We start from the raw sequence: 21,675 nt of genomic DNA, 5'->3' as shown, positions 1-21,675 counted from the left end.
AGCCTATATGATTTTATGATCAAGCCCCAGCTGAGACATAAAACTGGGGGAGAGGGAGGCTGGAGCATGAGAGGTAGATGAGCCCTGGTCTGATTGGGGAGAGCCAGGGCCGGGTCCTCAGGAGGCATGGGGAGGGTCCGAGGTAGTGAGTGATAAGGAGTTTGTAGATAAGTAGTTACCATGTCAACCAGGAGCAGGAAGCTGGCCTGGCCTCTGCCCAGTGCTGGGCCCACCACACTACACTATTTATAACCCCCCCCTCTTCAGGCCCAGGAACTCCTGTATCTCTGGAATGTTGAGTAACAGTCACAAGACTACGTGTGTGTTCGTAGAATGATTGTCCCTGGTGGTGACAGTGCTGTCTGGACAGTGCTTTATAATAACAGATTGAACCAGATATTTTTGATTTGCAACTCCCAGGGAAGCTGTGTGGACTCTTTCACGTTTGTCTGTTGAAGTAGGAGTTGGAGCTGGAGCTGTGGCTTCCAAAAGATTATCCTTTTGCGATGAACTCAGTGTTGCAAACGTACAATGCATGGACTTTCAGAAATTTCAGAGCCAAAAATAACCAAACAGAGCTTTATCGGCCCATGTATAGCACCCAGGGCTGGGAAACCTGTGACCTGAGTACCAGAGGCCCATGGGTGAATTAGGAGTTAGATCACAGTGAAAGTCATACAGCCACTAGTGAAAAGTCAACAGAACATTTATTGAGCGCCTACTACGTGCAAGGCTCTGTGAGTGACGTAGATGAGTAGCACAGTCTTCACCTTTAAGCATTTTCAGTCACAGTGGTGAAGACACACAGGTGTGCGGGGAGAATGGATGAGACTGTATGTAGAGGTCCTGTGGATAGTGGGGGATGTTCTTTTAGTTCATAGGATCTTCCTGAACCCTTATTGTGTGGCCGGTAATGAGCTATATGTGTGGAGTATGTAGATGACTATAGATGTGACAGTGACAGTCTGAGGGGAAGCAAGTGGGCAGAGGTGGTCACAGGAATGGGGTGTTCATGGGCGCACTGGCTGTGTGGAGCAGCACCCACGGCTGCTGTGTAAGTCGAGGAGGGCTTCTCAGAGGAGAGAGTGCCAGAACTAGGCTTTCAAGGTCGAGTAGGTTGAGAGTTGAGGTTGGTGGGTTGAGCAGTGAGGAAGCATGATAAGAGAAACTTCTGGAAGGAGGTTACTGGAGCTAATAGTTGAGGGATGGGTAGGGTTCAGAAAAGCGGGAGGAGGGGAGGTGTACGTGGTGAGGCGCTGTTGTGAATGAATCAGTTACTTATTGCCACGGAACAATCCACCCCAAATCTTGGTGGCTTAAAACAACAAAGGCTATTATTTTCCACTATTCTGCGGGTTAGTGCAGATGGTTGGTTATTTTATGGGACGTAAGGTCCATGACTTTCATATGGTACTTGGACAGATGCCTAACTTTCAAAAGGTGAAGAATCACTGTAGTTTCATCACTGCCTCACCTTCAGCTCAGCGGCCCCCATGCACTCCCACCCGTTCATTCATTCAACAGATACTTACTCAGTCGTGTCTTAGTGCTGAAGTTTGAGCCCTCACAGATCTTACACTGTAGTTGGGAAGACAGACAATGCACAGTCAAGCAAATAAAGATCTGATTTCACCTAGCAATCAGCGTCTGAGGAAAGATACAACAGAGTAAGGCGATAGAGGCTGGGGGACAATACATTTTAAGTGAGTGATCAGGGAGGGTTCCTCAGTGGAGATAACATTTGAGCAGATATATGAATCAAATGAGGGGGCAAGCGCTGCAGAGACTGGTTGAGGGAACAGCATGTTCAAAGGCCCTGAGGCAGGAATGAGTTTGCCCTGTTTGAAAATTCAGAATGCCAGTTTGATTAAGTCTGTGAGCAAGGGGGAGGGTGCTAGGCAGTGAGATCAAAGAGGGTAGGAAGCAGATCACGTAGAATTTTATAGGCTATGGTAGGACTTGGATTATAAATACAATGAGAAGCTATCAGAGGACTCTGAGCCAGGACGTGATTAGTATTTCCCAGGTTTGCAATCCCATCTAACCCCGTACTTACTCTGTAACTTTGGGCAAGTTATTTATCTACCTAATGCTTCTCTTTCCACATCTATTAATTAGAAATAATAATAATACTTCAAAAAGTTGTTATGAGGATTAATACTCCTAAGCAGTGGAGTATTAAACAGTCCTTGGTGATCACTCAATGAATATTACCCATTATTTTAACCCTCTGTTCCCTCTAATGGATGTTCAGCCTGCTCCTGGCTGAACTTGTCTCCCTTTGTCTGCCTACAGACCCGCAGGCCGCCAGCCTCAGAGGAGTGAGTGGGCCTGTCCATTCCTTGGATGTGGGGTGAGAGCTCTTGGCTGCTCTGCAGAGTGCTCTAGATAGCCAGAGGGCATTTTCTCCTTTTATAAATGGTGGATCAGGTAGAAAATGTAAAAAGCCTAAACATCTCTCCTCGCTAGCATTCAGGATTCACATTCAAATATGTTTATTGCTGAGAAGCTTGGCCCTCAGGGACCCGTTAGGTTCTAAAGGACAAGGAGGCTCCTTCAGCCTTTGCTCTTCTGTCCGACAGGCCTGTAGGGGTTTGGTGCTCTGCCTGGACACACTCACTCCCGTTTTCACAGATAGGTGGGCACACTGGTCCTTCACACCCCACCAGCACCCTCTCCCTTTCCTTCAGTGGCGTCTTGTCCCCAAGCTGCCCAGTTTCACCCTCACTGAAGTCAGTCAGGGAGGGAGTCCCCCTGCCTCCAGTAGCTCGGTGTCTGCCCCCGGGCGGGGGTGGAAGGCAGAGTCTGTTTCCTGCCTGGGCCCCAGGACCCTGCTGCAGGCATCGGCAAGTCCCAGACTGGCTGCAGCCTGGACGGCCAGCCCCTCCAGCCTCCTGGTCTCACGGAGATACTGAGCCCAGCTGAGTCCACATTTGTGCTGTTCCGCGTGCAGTTGGGGGAGAAGGGGAGTTCCTGGTATTGAGAAACCTGGGGCTCCCCTGGGCAGAGCTGGTGGGCAGAGGAGTATTCCTGTGCATCAGGGAAGTTCTCTTCCCCTGCGTCACGGTTCCAAGAAGGGACAGGCCTGCCTAGAACCCACAATGTAGTTTCAACATCCTTACCGACAACGGCATTACTTCCTTTCCCGTCGCCCACCTTTGTCTTCTGCTCGTGTCTTAGGGGAATTTCTCATAGTGCTTTAATTACATTGACAAAGTTTCATTTAGGAGTGTTTCAGATTTAAGAATCTCATCAGTATCAAGATGCTTAATGTAATGTGTGCTGTAAGAATGGATTTTTCAAATAAGTATCTAACAATGAAGCCTGGCTAGGGAGAGTGGCCTGATGCAAGTATTATGATGGCTTTGCTCTCAACTTGAAATTGGCCAAGTTTGGGGCCAGTTTAGGTCTAAGACAGCATGATGCACTTGGGGTGTTATGAACATATAAAGGCCACGTAAACTGCACCCACTCGGACCGCGCTGACTCCAGACCTCAAGCAGCCCTTGACCCTGTAGGCATTTGGGTTTTTGTTTGTTTAATTTCCACCTGAGGATATGTTTTTATACTGATTTTAATTTTTTTTGTTATTTTTTAAAATATATCTTTATTGATTTCAGAGCGAGGAAAGGAGAGGGAGAGAGAGAGAAACATCAGTGATGTTACTGACCTGTCGGTTGCCTCCTAAGCCTTCCGTGCACCGGCGTGGCCTCCGTTTAGGGGGTGTGCTCCCTCCTGCTCTCACCTCAGCCTTCCTGCAGGGAAGGCCAGCGCTGTTTCCTCTAGGAGCCCTTTCTCGTGGCCCACCCTGTGCGGTTCAGCCCCAGCCACATCTTGTGAGCTCCCTGATGAGCAGGCACTTGTCTCACCGTGGGTGGTGGTGTGAGCCTATTCCCAGGAACCGTGCTTTTGCTGCTCAGTGTAGTAATCGACTCTGAGAACATCTTATGCCCATCCAGTTAGCGCCTTACATCAGCATTTTGATGGATTTTTTTTAAAGCCAGATGTCTTGATGGACATCTTTAGAATACATCGATAGTTGCTGCATTTGGTCTGCAGACACATCCGAGGATCCAGGCAGATGAGACTTCACCTGGAGCAGACTTCTGACGAATTGCTTTTCATTCTTGCACAGTGTTTTCCAGTTAGGAAAGTGTGCCTGCACCCATCGCTCCATTTGAGTAGCACTGGATTCTGCCTGGTGACAGGAGGCATCTCAGGGTTAGCCTGTGAGTCGCGGAGGTCAGTGACTCAGGAGGTCTCAGTGGCTTTCCCACAGACAGGCCTCAGACACAGACGCTAACACCCAAGGCCTGTGTCTGTCTGTCCCCACACAGCCTCGTGTTCTGTGCCAAGGCACCACCGAGGTGCAAGGAACATGCTAAGGAGCCTTAATTTTTGCAACTCAGATTCACATTGCAGCTGCCTGCCTCCAGGGTTCCCAAGCAGCTGCAGGAGGAGACAGACAACCCAGGCATTAATCAGCTGGAAGACACGTGTTCCTAGCACATCAGCCTGATGGATTTTGGGGGGATTTTTAAAGGCAGGTCTTTGTTTTAATAAAGTTGAAACTGGCTTTTAATAAGAACTTTTAAGGAGAGGGAGTGGCTTTTATTAACTGAGTTTCAAGTCCATCCATGGGAATGCTGTGTCCTGCCTGACCTGCTGCCGGTGGCACGAGACCACATGTTGGCATCAGGCCAGTGCCATGGGGGCAGGTTCCAGAACAAGAGCCAGGACATGTGTGGCTGACCCATTCCTTAACACTCCTCAAGCAGTAAACACACAGGCAGCAACACTTGGCTCGTATGAACTCAATTCAAATGGTCACTGTCTCCATTAGAAACATATGTCCAGTTCAGTTGACTGCTAGAGAGTTATCTTTCCAGAATGAGCAAAACACTAGTCTAGTCTTGGTTTCAGTTTTGTAATAAGCCTATACATCGGGAACCACGCGATGCTGGGGCGGGAGCCAGAGCTGGAGAGGCCAGGGCTGGGGCTCCGTCCAGGTCCAGTGCAGCTTTCTTGTTACGTCTTTGCTGGGATGTGACGGGAGGCTTGGAGCATCCAGCTCCCCACAGCACTTGTGGACGGACTCCCCAAGGAGATTAGTGGAGAATATTTGGCCCACGCAGTGTATTTGTTCATTGTTTCGCCTCTGCCTTCCACTGGATATGCCGGGCCTGGGTGTAGAGGGAGAGATGACTATGAAAGACAGAACTATCGCTGTCTCTGTGTACCAGCATTGTCCTAATAGGACCCCAGAGTGGCAGTTATTGGCAAAATTAGGGTGCCAACTTAATGACTGGCAGGGATTCGGGTGTGGACCATAGTATGTGCCTTTCTTCCAACCTCCTTTCATTCACCAAACACTTACCTGTGCCGGGCCCAGGGGATGAAAGATCATCAAAATGTGTCCTCAAGGCCTCATCACCCAGCAAGAGAGGACAGGTAAGAAATTGAAAGAGGTCCTAGAGGCCCAAAGAGCTTCATGGTTCAGAGACAGGATTGTTCAAGACCTACTGGGCAGATCCAGGACGGCTTCATGGAGGAAGTGGTATCTGAGCTGCGACTTCAGGGACAGGTTGTGTTTCAGTGAGGGAGTGCAAACAACAGCAAAGGCACAAAGGAACGAAGCTCAAATGAGAGCCAGGCACCACTGATGTACTGAAGCTGGCAGGTGGCAGGGACTCGGGATGTCAGAGATCTGATTTGATTTGGTGAGCACTGGGAAACAACTGAAGATTTTTGAGCAGGGAAAAGATGGCTGGAATGCTTTCTAAAGAGCATTGTGCAAAAGGTGTGGCAGGAGGAGCCAAAATATTTCAGAATTAGAATTGCCTGGATTTAACAACAGCTATGTGTGTGTGTGTGTGTGTGTTAGTGTTAGTCTGTTAAAGGAGCTGGAGGAGGAAAATATGACTCTGAGCGCCTGGGTGAGGTGACCAGGAGAATGACAGTGAATTTCAGAGAGAGACAGTGTTTTGAAGGGCTGGTGGGGAGAGGTAAGAAAAGAAGGACCAGTTTGAGGAGCTGGACTTTGCTATTTTAAGGTACTTTGCTGCCTGTAATTCATTGAGGGTTGTGGGACTGAGGAAACGTATTTTTTTAAAAATTTCGGATGGAGACACCTAAACCTGGGCTTGAAGGAAGAACTTGTTGGGGAGGAAGGAAAGAGATGAGCAGAAAGGAGTGATGTTGGCTGAGCTGCTCCCGGAAGACAGGGGAGGTGGGCGCTGGGGGCTCAGGCGGAGCGGGCCGGAGGGGGCACAGCGACGGGGAGAGAAGGTGGGGGAGAGGCTGGCCTGCCCGAGGGGAGGGGCAGCCACAGGCCCTTGGTGAGTGTCCCCTACAGCTGCGTCTTGTGAAAACAAGAAAAATAGTACTGAGCGGCTTATAATGAGAATCAGCATCACTGCCCCATGTCCCCCATCGCCCTCGTGGGCTCCACTGTGGCTGGTGTCCCCATGTCTGGATTCCCTCTGCCCATGCCTCTGTCTAGCCCAGCCCTTCTCAGCTAAGATCCTGAAGAGAATTAGGCTAATCCATTCTACTGCGCCCATGGAGCACTCGTCAGGAAGGGCTGTTTGGGAAATAACCTCCCTTTGGGACGGAGGTGGATGAGCAGCCTGGCTCTGGGTGGAGGGGAGCGCGTGTTTGACGTGTGGTGGTTCCCTTAGTGAGGTCTAACATCAAACTAGACAGTGAGTCAAAATGCAGTCACTGATTTTGCCAGGGCATAATTTTATAGTTTTGGAACCTGGGCATTGCAGGCCCCATGGGGGCCTGAGGAGGTGGGGTGTAGTGGCTTTTGGGGGTGGTATCCAGCCAGTCCTGGTTATTTTTAGATGCCTTTTGGGCCTCTAAGAGGAAGGCTAGTTCCAGGAGCGTATTCATGGAGGAGAGGGCGGCAGCTTCCTGGCTGAGTCACAGCACCATCCAAGAGGGTAGGAAAGTGTGAATCAGGAGGAACCTCTGGTGGAAGTCCCCTCTGCTGGTGATCTTTTTAAAAAAATCCTCACCCAAGCCTAGCCGGGCGTGGCTCAGCGGTTGAGCGTCGACCTAGGATCCAGGAGATCGGGGTTCGATTCCCGGTCAGGGCACATGCCCGGGTTGCGGGCTGCAGCCGATCAAGGACTCTCTCATCATTGATGTTTCTTTCTCTCTCTCTCCCTCCCTCTCCTTTCCTCTCTCTGAAATCAATAAAAATATATTAAAAAAAAAAAAAAATCCTCACCCAAGGATATTTTTTCCATTGCTTTTCAGAGAGAGAGGAAGGGAGGGAGGGGGAGAGAGAGGGAGAGACATAGATTGGTTGCCTCCTGTACATGTCCCACCCCCTGGGGTGAGGATTGAGCCTGCCACCCAGGTATGTGCCCTTGGCTGGAATCGAACCTGGGATCCTTCAGTCCTCAGGCTGATGCTGTAAACACTGAGCCAAACCGTCTAGGGCTCTACCGGTGACCTTAAGGCTGTGGTGAGAGGCAAGGGGAGCTGTTGCTTCTGTGAGGCCTGCTCCTGCTGCAGACGTGGCCCCCGGGCACCTCAACAGCTGGTTGGGTCACCTTGGCATCTGTACCCAGGCCCTCAGCTTGTGAAGCCATCCGTCCACAGTGACCCCAAGACTAGCTTGTCTGAATGTAAGGTCATCTGTGGCAGCAGGTTCCTTTCAGGAATCTGTGGTACAGCCCTGGTATCTCCCCAGTGAACTCAGGAAGTTTGGGAGCTGGAGCCAGGAGTAGCGCTGTCTGGAGAGTGCAGGCATGTAGGGTGGCTGAAAGTGTCCCTCTCTGGGCAGGGCACCTTCCACTGGCTTCTCAATGACTCCCAAGCCACTCAGGGCAGCTTGACACACAGCCCCTTCTGAAGTTGTGAGTCAGGCTGTCCCCACGTGTGGTGGCTACTCTTCAGCTCCTGGCGCAGGGCCCATGACTACACTGATGCTACTATAGGGACAGCCACCTGAGCGCACACCTTTATATTCACAGAGGAGCAGTAAAGCCTGACATTTTTAACTCTGTTTCTTTCCACCTTCCAAATGCTCAGCGGAGGAGCCCTCAGAAGCACCCCCGCCTCCACCCGGAGGGAAGGCCCCGCAGGCCCCCGAGAAGCCACCGCAGCTGGCAGAGGTGCCCACGGAGCCATCTCATCCAGAGCTGACCCCTCCGCCACTGCCAAGGCCCAGTGCTCCCCCACTTCCCAAGGACCCTGGACAGCAGCTGCGCACAGACCAGCAGCCTGCTCTGCCCAAGAGACCCCAACAGCCACTGCCCTGGCCAGTGTGGCCTGGCTGGACAGGGCTGCCGTTTTTGCCTGGCTCCACTGGGGTCACTACGGAGACTGGAGAGGCTGGGCCTCCGGGGAGGATGGGCATGTCGGGGAGGGGCCTGCCTCAGGGGGTGGACGGCCAGACTGGGCAAGTGCCCATCCCCAGCACAGAAGGCTTCGCAGGAGCACCAGGTAAGGCTCACAGGGGCTGGGCATATCTGATCTGCAGAGGGCGAGGCTACATGGAGGGGCAGTCTGAGCCTCAAGGGTGTGCTGCAAGGGCTTTGTGGGTTCAGGGTTCAGCCTTCAGGATACAAGGTCCAAAACTTAGCTCTCCAAAGGTGCTGAGGTCCTAAGGAACCAGTTCATGCTAATCGACCCCCCAGAACCCGGGGCACCCTGGGACAGTGCAATAAATTATACTTAGAATTGTCCCATGGGCTGGAATCCCTAGGCCATAGGGAAGCTTGTTGATATTCCTGCAGGCAGTGTACCTGGGAAACCAACTGTGTACTGGGAGCTTGTGTGGCAGCAGACAGCCCATGTTAGAGTGGGTGCGCTGGAAGGCTCTGGCTCAGATCCCAGCTGTGTCATCAAGAGCTTTGGGATCTGGGCCAGCTTCCTAACCTGAGGGCCAACTCCTTTACCTGCAGAGTGAGAATCACAGGAACTCGGGGGGAGTCTGGGAGGAGGAGGGAAGAACCCTAGTTCAGTGCTTGGCTCGTAAGCGCTCTGTGCGAGTGTCTCAGCACCACCGGGGGCAGGTGGTAGCAGGGCTGATGCTGTTGGGTGAAGGCAGGCGGGAGAAGGGAGCACGCACTTGTGGGGTCCCCGCCACGTGCCAGCAGCTGAACCAGGCACTTCATTTCTTGTAGCTCTCTGGACAGTGCTGAAGTTATTAGTTGTATTTACAGATGAGGCTGAGGCTCAGGGCTATGACATGTAAACAAATGTTTTCTAAGCAGTTTGTTTTCTATTAGTTTCATGTGTCATGGATGCTTATGTAGTGTTGGGCTCTTGTCCATCCACCCATCCACCCACGCATCCACACATCCATGCACCCATCCACCCACCCACCCACGCATCCACACATCCACCCATCCATCCATCCGTGCACCCATGTATCAGACTCTGCATCCAGCCCAGCTGGAGGCTGAAGCCTGTGAACAGACAAGCCCCCTGCAGGGCAAGCATGGTAGTTTGCATATGTGACTGATTCAGTCTGTGAACTTCTACCTGGCTTGAGAAGCCCCAGCACCTCTTTTTCCTCATATTCCCTCATCCAGCTCACCTGCAGGTATTCTTCCCTGTCCAGGGATAAGTGGGCTAGTGAGGAAGCAGGTACGGCAGGTGCAACTGTTTCTAGGAAGGCTGCTTGCAGTGGGTGCCCTTGTCCTATGTCCTATGTTTAAAGAAGTAATGTGAGGAACAGGGAAAGAGGGGCTCTGAAAAATGAGGTGCTGCTTAGGATTTTGTTTGATATTCCTTTCCCATTTTGTTTTTCAGGATACCCCAAGTCACCTCCTATAGCCTCCCCAGGTATGTCCGCCAGGAGGCCAGGGCAGGCGGCCAGGGCAGGTGGCTGGTTCTCCGAGGCAGCATCTGCCCTGTGTGTCCTTCCTTCTGCTCTCGGGCTATTAGTGTGGGTGGAGACGGGTCTAGCCCTTCCCTGCCTGCCAGCTGTGGGATGGGGCCTCTGCTGACTGCAGTGGGCTGAGCCCCTGCAAGTTCTCCCCAGAGAGGGTCAGAGTCATGCCGGAGACAGGAATTCTCCCTCATGCATGATCCCAGCTCATGGGGTTTCCTGAGAGGACCACTGGGTGGACCTAGGCCCAGCATGGCCCTGACCAGCTTCCTGGGGGTCCAGGTGTTACTGGTTCTTCAAAAAGCAAGCAGCTCCCTGGGTTATTCCCATTATCCACTCCCTGCCCCACCAACACACACACAGAGCACATGTATGATGCACAGAGCATAAATTTGCTCACTGAGAAATCCTAACACAGCCTCAGTCCCTAACAGTCTCTCTCTCTCACACTCACTCACAGTGTCACACACATTGTCTCTCTCACACACATGGTCTCATACACGTATATTCCCCACCAGTGCCTGTCCCGCCGCCCAGCTCTGCCGTCCTCACTGCCCATCTGACAAGGCGGGCCGGCTGGCTCTCAGATGGTTTGTGTCCCTGGGTGCTTTACCACTTGAAAGCAAAATAAAACAGAACACTCCCGTCTGCTCTGTTCCAGGGGTTCCAGCGCCTTCTCTGGTGTCTTTCTCTGCGGGGCTCACCCAGAAGCCTTTCCCCAGTGATGGGGGTGTTGTTCTCTTTAACAAAGTGCTGGTCAACGACGGGGATGTGTATGACCCCAGCACCGGTAAGTCCAGAGGGGAGTGCTCTCTGGGGTCCCGGGTGGGGAGCTGCACTGGAGGAGACGTCCCGGCAGCTGCGGCCCTTGAGGGGCAGTTGTGGGTTTTTGTGGAGGTTTCCAGCGTGCAGGCTGCAGGGCGGTGCGTGTGCAGTGACATTTCCCAGTCATGATGTCAGCACACCAGCCCCAGCCTGGGAATCGTTCATGTGACTGGAGATTGTTGGAGAGGCTCTTTCTGTTTGTCATCCTCACACCCTGGGACAGGAAGGCAGAGACTGCCCCGCCCTGCCTCTCAGAAGCTCGTGGTTTATGCTAAACAGAGCCAGAAAGGGGCAGTGTTCCTCCAGGAAAGTGGCCCTACGTGTACAGTTTCCTGCTCTGAAACCACCACTTTAGCTGCCTAAATCTGCTTGTGGCACCCGTGTTGTCCCCCAGCCCAGGAGAAAGTTGGGGCAGAGGTCACCCTTGGATCCTGCCGCTTAGACTTTCTCCTTCCCACAGGCCCACCACCTGAGCCCGGGCTTCTGTCCCCGGGGACTGGAGGCAGAGCCCTTCCCACCAGGCCAGACATGGCATCTGGTCTCCAGTGTAAAGGGAAGGCAAGTCAGGCTTCCTGGGCCGGTTCCCAGGGAACATGCTTCCCTGCTGGCTCGTTGGGGGAAGAAGAGCTCCAGGTGTGCCTGGGGCAAATCAGGGCAGGGCCCGAGGCAGCTTCTGAGGGCTCAAGTGGCCTGGGGGTTCTTCCCTGAGGAGCTCGGAGACCTCTGAGAGGAGGCCAGTCTGTCAAGTGCCAGCCGACTGAGGTGCCCACATGAGTCCTCCCAGGGGCTGTGTGTAATGGCTGGTGGATTTCTGGGAGACTATTGGGAGATGGAATCGAGTTCCTTCTGGGCAGTGCTTAGCCATCACCCTCATGTTTGCCCTGCATGGCCATCAGGCTAAATCCCTCCTGCGCTTAGGACAGTGGTTCTTACGTGTTAGTGAGCATAAGTCACATGCAGAACTTGCGTAAATGGAGCTCTGGGTCCCCCTGGCTGACTGGAAGGAAGCTCAGGACCCTGCGTTTCTAACCCGCTCCTGAGGCTTGGAGGCAGGCAGGCCCAGGTGTGAGAAGTGCCCTTTGCTTTCAGCTCCAGTACAGCTTCCTCCAGGGCCCTTACCCCATGCTGCCCTGGTGGTGGGGACAGCTTGTCCACTCTGACAGGTCAGGGGATCTTTGCACGTAGGGATAGTGACCCACATTTCTCCCACGATCCCAGGATGTCCTGCCCAGAACCCCTCTTGTGGAACAGGTCCTCACTACATTCTGGGTGACCCTGAGGGAGGCCTCACCCCAGGCAGATTCTGAGTGAACACAAAGGCCAAGTGCCCAGAGTGCTGGGGCCGGGTCTGTCCTCAGGGCCCCAGGGCCTCAGGAAAGACCCCTGGAGCTTTAACTTACTATTAAAAGCTGGGGCCAGTGGCCTGTCATTTTTCAGGGCAAAGACCCAGGCTCCTAGATTCCTTTTCAGCTCCAGGACCTCCATTCTGTGAGCTCTTGGCCTATGGCCCATGTTCTAAGTCTAGTCTTCTCCCTGGAGTCCAGGGGGACTGCTCCTGGTGGCATTTTGTGTGGGCTCTGAGTCATCTATCTAGCTGTGGGGTCACCTACAGCTTATTTGCAACCGGTACATCTACAAAACCCTATTTCCTCTTCCTCACACCACCTCCTCACTTCCAGTGACCACTTCCCCTGCCCCTCCAGGCCCAGAACCTGTGGAGGGACAGAATCTGTGGCTAAGGGGCAACCAACTGATTCTGGCCATGAATTGATGCCACCTGTCTACTGGTCCAGTGCAGGGAAACTGGCTCCTCCACAGGGGAGAGCTGGTTGTGGTTTTCCCCTGGGTGACAAGCTTCATGAGGTTTTGGGGGAAAGCAGCTCAGGCCTTTGTGGACATTGTGCCTAGCAGCCAAGCTGTGAGGCTGATTCCAAGTTGGCTTTGGGGTACAGTGATGGAGAAAACTCTCAAGAGGCAGCCAGGATTTGGGTGGTGCTGTTCTCTACTGTACCCCAGGTGGTGGTAGAGGGGAGTAGGCCATGGGCTGGGCCTCAGCCCTGTGTCTTCACCAAGCACGGGCGGTGCACATGGCATTGCAAAGGCTGGGGGACCAGTTGCCAGATATGTTAGGACTGAGTGTTCCTTGAGCAAGGCCAGATAGCGCTCTTCCTGCACTGTGCACAGCACTGAGGGGAAGGTTTCCCCTAGGGCTGCTCTGGGCATAGGTGAGCTGTATTAGTTATACCCAGTGCTGGGGGTTTTGCAATATTTGTCATCTGGGTATGACAAGCATTAGACAGTGGGTCTTGGAATGAGGACTGGTCCAGTGGAAGATTGGTGCCTGCTAATGGGGCCTGTCATTGGGTGGGTATAGGTGGGCTACCTCTCCCACAAAACTGACCTGTTGCAAAGTGCTGTGATGTCACATGAGCACAGGTGTCTGCCTTCTTTCTCCCAGGTATCTTCACAGCTCCATACGATGGGCGCTACCTGATCACAGCCACCCTCACTCCTGAGAGGGATGCGTACGTGGAAGCTGTCCTGTCGGTCTCCAATGCCAGCGTGGCCCAGCTGCACACAGCTGGCTACAAGAGAGAATTCCTGGAATACCACCGACCCCAAGGGGCTTTGCACACTTGTGGGGGCCCGGGAGCGTTCCACCTTATTGTGCACCTGAAGGCAGGAGATGGCGTCAACATCGTCGTGACTGGGGGCAAGTTGGCTCACACAGACTTTGATGAAATGTACTCCACATTTAGTGGGGTTTTCTTATATCCTTCCCTTTCCCACCTCTAGGGCACCAGGGAAAGATAAGGAAAGAAAGTTGTAAGAACTGGAAAGCTTTAATATATTCACACTTCATGTATGTAACTGGAGCACTGGTCTAGTTTTGTCGACATCCCACCACCTCTCTCCAGATAAAGGCCTTACCTGGCTTTGGAGGCCACCACCTTAGAGATCCCCAGCAGGCAGCAAGGAGTGAAACACGTGGCCACCGATTTCGTCACTCCTGCTGGCCAGCTGAAGAGTTGGACATGCCCTTACCCATCCTCCAGGTCCTCCCCCATCTCTGGCTTTACCTCAAGAGGCCAGGGATGGGCCTACAAGGTGCTGCCCTGCAGGGCAAACATAGGATCACGTCCTGCTGATGGAGAAGAGCTGCTGGAGGCAGGTCTGAAGGGGCAGGCTGGCCAAAATTGGTACCTGTGGCTCCAACCTTTGCCAGAGAGCACAACCGGTCACCACCTGTTTTTGTGTTTATTTATACTGCATGCAGAAGTTTAAACACTGAAGTGGCACATGCCGCCACAGAGAGGCCTGGGTTTACAGCCTGGGCTGCCCCAGGTCTGGTTTACCACTGCACATCCCGGGCCTCTGCCCAGCTGTGAAGGGATCCAAGACGCTGTTGTGCAGCTTGTTGGGCTCCTTGAATGACATGTACAATTTAAGTGCAAAGACAGGGAGTGTCAATAAAGATGTAAAACCACTAAATCACTTCAAGTTACTTAAATCTGGTGCTTTATGGATTGAGAGTTGTTGCTAAAAGCAAACTGTAGAAAGGTAATTGACTTTTCCTGATGGCAATAGAAAGTTAAGGTTTAATAAATTAACCTCAACCATTTAACTTATTCCTCAGCATCCAAGATGTACACTTGGTTCTGTTTTGCTTGTGAAGACAGTCCAGATGTGCTTGGAGGTCAAGGTCCCCATGTGAGCCTGCAGCTGGAGGGGCTCCTCCAGGGGATGTTGAGAATTCACATCTAATTAGCAGCTGCCCAAGCAAATGAGGTTGTTCGCTGCCCAGATCACAGATGTGGCTTTAAAAACTCTGGGTTCCCAGGCAACAAGAGGCCCAACATAAAGCTGAGCACACACTGAAAGCTGAGATCATCTGAGAAAAGCAGGCATCTTCTCCTGGACAGCACACTCTGTTCCAGGGAAGCCCAGACACATTACTCCCTTACCAGCAGCCACAGAAACCTCTAGGCACACCAGGCTCTTCACTCCAGGTGGTCTCTGCTCATCTGATTGGTAAAATCTGTTGGTCAGTCAAGTGCCACTGGGGAGGCAAGTCCCCTAGAGCCCTAGGGAAAGATGTGGACCATAGACAAATTTCCTTGGCCTGAATCAAGCCACCAGATACTCTAATGCTGTAAAAATTGTAAAAACTCCAGGACTGCTTGCCAGTGAGATCACACGGTGGCCACTGGCCACGGCAGAGAGGAGCCTCCTTTCTCACCCCACCCCCAGGCAAGGGAGGAATGACCAGGAGCTTGAAGGTTTGCTGTTTTAGTATTTTAAAGTCTGGGCCTCTCTGTCCAGAGTATGGGGGAGAGGCGTATTCTCACCCCATTTCTCCAGCTGGGGAATTGGCTAAAGGTGGCTGTCAGAGTATTGCTGGCTTCCTGGAAATGACTCATGGGGGAAAAAAAACCCTGTGCAATTGAGCATTTTCAGGAAAATCCAGTTGGCGCACACACATTTTTGCCCTCTCTCCCTCACAGCTCCTTGTAAAGACCTTACCTCGGTGCCAAAGGGGATAAGTGCGCAATGGTCAGAAAGACAAGAACCACAGGTGGTTCTCTAGAGCACCAAGTAACACTTAGCCTGCACTGAGAGGAGGGATGACTCATTTACTGAAAAAAGGTGATTTCAGTTCTGTGTGGCCAAGATAGGCAAAGGAGGAGACTAAGTCTAATTACAGCAGGCCCTGGTTCACTTCAAGATGAAATAGGAGGAAAGCCAAATCATGTCCATTTAGGGGAAAGCATCTTTCAAAAGGGAAACACCAAGAGAAAATGCGAGGTCACCTGACTGGAGGATGCAGAGCTCTGGAGCAGCCCCTTCAGAAAGCAACAGCTCTAAACTGTGTGCCTGAACTGAATCAGGAGCAGGGTTGTAACTTCTGAAATAAAGTAGGTGTTGCCAAGGAAAGGCCAGCATACCTCCTAAGGTAAGCATAGACAGGACTGGACATTTTTTCTCCCCACACAAACAATTACGAATGGCCACAGTTAAATGATTGCAGACAACAAAATGATCCCAGCAATAATGCAAATCAATGCAAACTGCATTTGAAGTCATTTCTACGTTAGCACATTACTCTAGCTTTCTCAGTGACCCTATCATCTCTCCAACTGTTTTTCACATTTGTAGTTTGAAAGGATAGAGGTATTTGTGATCAGAGACACACCCAAGTCCATGCTTGTATATCTGAAACATGGCTTTGCATATATCCACATCCACTTTCTAAACATAGATATGTGTCTTCCCTGTACTGTCCTATCAAAGGGGAAGAAAAGGATACACACACACAAACTTCTAAGAGCACTGAGTACAGCAGAAGGAAGCTACAGTAGAGAGAGGCCTTCTGAGAGCACAGGAATGGCACCCATGCTGCTCCTCCCCGAAGCACTGGAAGCCACTCGGGGTAAAAGCCATTCCCTTTATAATCAACCTCCCAGTCTGAGCTCTTCCTCTCTCTTCCCAAAGTACCCCCCCCCCCCCGCCCCAGCTCCAGTTCCCTTTCCCCTGACCTCTCACCCAACCATGGCAAAGCAGCATGAAATGAGAACTTCCCACACTTGGAGGCACACTCTCAAGGGCTTTTGGGATTGAGCACGTTCCACATATACTGCATCTGGCAGGGCCCCAAGATCCGAGGGGATAAAAAGATGCTCACTTAAATAGTATGTGGGATGTGGGTTTTGATCCAAGTTCACTCTGACTCTCCTAAGCCTATGAAAACATCAGGATTGCTAAGTAGTATTCACCCTGAGGAAGGGTTTAATGGAAGGTGGGGTGGCTGTGAGCGTGACTCTCAGGGGACCCCTGAAGGGCTGAGGGGTGGAACGGAAACATAGCCTAGAGGATTCCAGTGAGAACACACCAGAAATCACATATGTATGAATGAATCATTCCCTGGCAGAACCTACAAAGCAAGAGGTTAGTTCCTGAGGGTGTAGCCTCACTTTTGGAGTCAGATTTTATAAAAATAAGCACCAAAAAGAAGTCCTTTCTGTACACAAATTTAAGTGTCAGCAAAGATCAAAATGCTAATGTATGGAAATTAACAATTTCTGGCAAGAGTACAGAGAAGATGGTTTAAATGTCCTCTGAAGGAAAGAGTCAAATGCATTCAGTTTACGCCTGTTTATTGTTGTAACGTTTTGTTTTGAACATCAAACACTGCACCAAAATAGGAGCCATTTATCTTAAGACAATGGTCTTTGCCATAACTGAGTACTGGACTGATGTTTACAATTAATTTCTGACAACTTAAAACTTATTAGTGGCACTGCTGTCTAAAAATCAAATACTTCATCATAAAGTGTAATTATTAAAAGAACAAAGTTTCCCCCTGCCCTTTCTTACCTTCAAACCAAAGACATAGTTTTCATCTGGAAAGAGCACTTACTGGAACAAAAACTCAATTTTAAACTAGTTACATTAAACCCAGCATGCTCTAAAACAGGAAAACAAGGCTTCCTAGAGTAAACATGATGATACTGAAAAGATGTTAAAATTCCCTGGAAAAGTCTGTTTTCACCAACATGCGAAGAGGAAGAGCTGACTTCTTACCTACCTTTAAAAGGTCCTGCCTGCACCTTCAGGAACACACTGTGGAAGGGCCATGTGCGGTCTCATGGAGCACAAGTACTTCCAGTCATTTACTAGCTGTTGTTCCTCAGCTGTTCTCCCTGTGGCTGTTAGCAGCTTTCATCTTAGGACAATTTTTTTTTTTCCAGTTGAAAACTATGGGGATGTATTAAGCACAGCAAACACAGGACTCACACGCAGGCTACCGGGCATGCTGCGGGCCCACACATGCACTTCCTAACCCTGGAAGATGCAGATGTCGACGTCACAGCCCTATAAGCTTCAATACGCGCACATCAAGGCAGATACTCAAGTCAGGCTGAATTGGAAAGAGGAAGAGGGGTGATGGCTGTTTCACAAGTGAAGCAACTGAAAGAATCACTTAGAAGAGCCCAATCTGCCTGCAATCACCCCGAGATACCATCCATCACTGAAAGCAGTGCAAGGCTAATGCTTCTTCATTCACTCACCATTGTAAGGGTCTGTGTAGAAACACACTCGAGGGCATCTCTCTTTCACAGAAAGAACACACGTCATTTGTACCAAATGGCAATGGGTTTTCAGCACAAACTTAATACTTTCATCACACTATAGTCATAGTAATCATCTACTTTTCAGCAAGAGGGACTCCTTCCCTTAAGGAAAAAGACTCATGTTAATTAGTGTATGTATCCACTGGATCAATCTACAGCAACAAAGTCTAGTGCTTATGGACACCAGGACAGAGGGATCAGCTGCCCTCAACACAGGGTGGGAGACCCGGGTTCCCACGTTGAACCTTGTAGAAGGCCCATGTGTCCAGAGAGAAAGAAACTATCTAGTTAAAAACTCTTTAAAGGACAACCTAAAAAGGACTACAGAAGATGTATATTAAGATTTTTTATACTGCACATACGCAAAGAGGCCCAACTAGGTTCAGGTTAAGTGCATAAAGCTCATGTTCTTCTAAAGCAAACACAGTCGAGGACACACTGATGGCATCTATGAGATCAAGTAACTGCATGGCCACTCTACTAGGAATTTAATTCACTAACTGGGCAGATCTTCATATAAACATAACCTAGTTTTCCTAACCTACTGTACATAAAGAAATTCATTAAACAATTAGACCTTGACCTATTTAAGTGGGAAGGTTTGTACTGGAGGAAGTGTGTGCTATTTCCCCTCTGGGAACATTTGCCTCCAGGTTCTGCCACTGAGAAACGCGTTCAAGGGCCTTGACCATCGTCTCTGTATCCAACCGCATTAGGAAAAATGAGCTACATCAGGGACTTTCAACTCTCCAATCTGGAAAAATAACCTCCCCCATTTTTCCATCTTTACATCAGCATTATTTTGGGGTGGAGTAATAAAACAAGGAGAACCCCCCCAATACAAGCACAGGGGAAAGCAGAGGTGGAAATGGAAACCATCCTGAGAGGGGTGGTGCCTATACCTGAAGCTCCCACTCTGCTCTATAACTTGGCTCACTGCGAGGCTCTGGCCATCTTTGGTCCCTGATGGCCTCCTCTTCAACAGTTCTCTTGATTTTAGTAGTGAGTTGATTGTCAACACCCAACCTGATCTCTCCAGGCTCTCAGCTTCCTGGGACAGGAGCCTTCCCGATGCTGTCTGCTCGGATTCTGACATGAGCTCATTACAACCAGGCTGAGAAAGTGAGGGGCAGGCAGGACGGAGAGAAGGGCCCTTTTCCCAGGAGCCATTGCAAGTGCACATCTGCATTTCCAAGGCCTCCCTGGAAACAGAGCTGTTCTTTGCTGTTTAACCAACTTCCACTGTTAGTCCTGTTCTTACAGACATCAAATATATCCTGCAAAAATGTTTCTTCTGGCTAGGTTCAAGGCATCACTTAGGGGTTTCCCATCATGGAGCAGTCACAGATGAGAAAGCGATGATCTAAGGGGTTTTTCCTCCCCAGGAGCCCATGTCTGTGAGGTGGGATGAGTGGTCCTGGGCCCCTGCCCCAATAGCTGTCCCGTTTCAGTGTAGCAGGGCATGAGGAGCCCACAGAAGAAATGGGACCTGTAGCAGTTCAGTGGACCCAGATCCCCTTAATAAAGCCCTGGTTTTACACAGAAACGCTTTGAACTACCTAGTGGAAATTTTAACTTTACTTTGTGCAATAGTTTGGTCCACTCTTATTTAGCTTCTGTTTTCTTCCTTTTAAATTATGCAATTAAAGGAGCACCCAGCATACAACTTGACATTCTGTATGTGTGAGAAGCAACCAGTGACAGGAACCCAGGTCTCTGACCCCGGGTCTGAGCTGCCCTCACTTCTCCTGCTGGGGCACTGAGCTGTAACCCTGCCAAGCCCAGGAGGGTGAAGGAGATGGCACTTCCTGCTCCAGGAGCTCTCCTTGTCCCTGCTGGTGCCTAGCTTTCAACATGAGTCTTGCTCCACATCTGTGGCTGGGAGGAGCCCAGTGTCCTCTGTCCAGCAGAAGTGCCGGTCACCTTCCCTAGCAGCGAGGCGAGAGACTGAGGACCTCCCGGAGGGGCTGTCTCAGGCCAGGTCATCCAGGTCCACTTCGGGGATTGGATCTCGCCAGTAGCAGAAAGAGCTGAACTCTGGGCATGGAAAGGCAGAATTCTGTTCCTTATTGAGAAGTGGGAACACGTGCTCCACAAGCTCACTCAGTCTGTGATACCTAGAAGGGATTGGAGAAGAAAAGCACAAACTGTTACTGTGAAGTTCATCTAAGAGCACAAGACTGCAGGCTGTAAAGCTAGTTATTCAGATTCCTCAGATGGGTAGGATCCGAGACAGGTCTCCATACCTTCCCCAGGAACAAATTTCCTCTTCAAAGTCTAGGAGAATCAATAATCCCATAAATAGAGGGTAAAATAAACAGGCAAAGAGGAAAGCATTCAAAGGCAGGTGTAGCTCTAATACTTTGAGCGAGGCCCGATCCTTAGTATCTGTCTGTCCCCAGTGTCACTCTAGCCGCAGGGCACTAGGCTGAGAAATGGGAACACACTTACGATGACTTGTTTCCTTTGGTCCTTTCTTGTATTAATTCACCCTTGGGGTTCACGGTGAATATTCTGCAGTCTGGAACTCCAACTTGTGTGTAAGCATAGACATCCTGGAGAAGAAAACATTAAGCAGGGTGATTATATGGAGAAGAAATCAGGCACTGCTTCTCCAGTTCCTTGTGAACCAGAATTGCACAAACAGAAGACTGTCTATGGAAAACATGCAGAGTTGGGCACCATGTAGCCTTGCCACTGAAACTGAGCTTTAGACAAACCCAAACAAAAAGTGGAGCCAAACCCAGAGGGTGCTAGGGGATTCAGGAAGTGTGGGCGCCAAGGAGACGTCAAGGGCGCCCTGGAGCAAGAGGGGCCCCACTGCCTGTGAGAAGGCAGGAAGCAACCCCTTTTGCATGCCTGGGATCTGAGGGCCCCCCTCTAAGGGGAGGCAGGTCCAGGAAGTGTCAATTAAGGGTGAGCACTCATGTCGTGGTTCTGGGGTGGATCCAAGGATACCACTTAGAACAAGAGTCAGAACTGCCTGAGGAAACAGGAACTGAAGCCACAGAACAAAAAGAAAGTGCCCTTCATCATATACCAAAATTCTGGGACAGATCTCCATCTACAGGATCTCCCCAATTAACGTAAGAAATTTGGAAAATTTGGATAAAGTGAAAACCTATTTACCAGAACAAACATTCATTTTGCCAATAAAATTCATTTGAGAATTATGACATGGCTACACCGTAAAAGTATACGCCTCTCAGTTTTACCCACCACATCAGAATGTGCAGCCGGAAAGGGACACTTACATTTGGACGGTTTCCAAAGGCAGCATAGAAGGGCTGCTTAGATGGGGCAAACAGATTCTTGATATCATTTAGACACTCAATTTTAAATTTCTCTGGTTTCTTTTCTATCACTTCCCTAGGCGAAAAAAAATTCAAATATAGTTACCAAATTCAAAATGGCAGTATTCCCTGGTGTATGGTCCTAAAAAATTTTAGTGCTCACAACTACCCGTTTTTTAAAATCCTTTGTAACTGGTATCTTTCTTTCTCCTCTGCTAGTCAATCTGATACTTAAGAAAATTTGAAGGGGTTTGGGGAAAGAGAAAACGGCCAATCTCAGAACTTGACTTTCCTTGACCATGGCTTGACAGGGACCAGGTGAGCTGTGATGTAAAATGCTATGGGGGAGCCCTGGCCGGTGCTACTCAGTGGTTGAGTCTTGTCCCATGCACCAACAGGGCACTGGTTTGATTCCTGGTCAGGCACATACCTAGGTTGCGGGTTTGATCCCCAGTCAGATCACATATGGGAGGCAACCAATAGAAGTTTCTCTCTCACATCAGTTTCCCTTTCTCTCCCTTTCCCTTCCTCCTTCTCTAAAATCAATAAAAATATTAAAAAAAAAAGAAAA

The 21,675-nt window shown here is 50.3% G+C and overlaps 2 protein-coding genes across 2 annotated transcripts in view; one reads left to right on the top strand and one right to left on the bottom strand.

The window, feature by feature from the left end:
* Positions 1 to 14,346, top strand: part of EMILIN2 (elastin microfibril interfacer 2) — a 42,182-nt gene extending 27,836 nt beyond the window's left edge. The window contains exons 5-8 of the mRNA XM_087818977.1: positions 8,047 to 8,460; positions 9,775 to 9,807; positions 10,515 to 10,643; positions 13,137 to 14,346. Coding sequence (XP_087675103.1) covers positions 8,047 to 8,460; positions 9,775 to 9,807; positions 10,515 to 10,643; positions 13,137 to 13,474 — 914 coding nt within the window. The 3' untranslated portion in view covers positions 13,475 to 14,346. The remainder of the gene's footprint in view (positions 1 to 8,046; positions 8,461 to 9,774; positions 9,808 to 10,514; positions 10,644 to 13,136) is intronic.
* Positions 14,347 to 18,748: 4,402 nt separating this feature from the next.
* Positions 18,749 to 21,675, bottom strand: part of LPIN2 (lipin 2) — a 69,162-nt gene continuing 66,235 nt past the window's right edge. The window contains exons 18-20 of the mRNA XM_087818979.1: positions 21,066 to 21,180; positions 20,263 to 20,366; positions 18,749 to 19,928 (exon numbers count right to left, since the gene is read on the bottom strand). Of these exons, the coding sequence (XP_087675105.1) occupies positions 19,784 to 19,928; positions 20,263 to 20,366; positions 21,066 to 21,180 (364 nt within the window). The 3' untranslated portion in view covers positions 18,749 to 19,783. The remainder of the gene's footprint in view (positions 19,929 to 20,262; positions 20,367 to 21,065; positions 21,181 to 21,675) is intronic.

Source organism: Miniopterus natalensis, chromosome 7, assembly GCF_054644295.1.
Source record: "Miniopterus natalensis isolate mMinNat1 chromosome 7, mMinNat1.hap1, whole genome shotgun sequence".
In the NCBI taxonomy this organism is placed as follows: domain Eukaryota; kingdom Metazoa; phylum Chordata; class Mammalia; order Chiroptera; family Miniopteridae; genus Miniopterus; species Miniopterus natalensis.
This window is presented reverse-complemented; position numbering and strand designations above follow the sequence as displayed.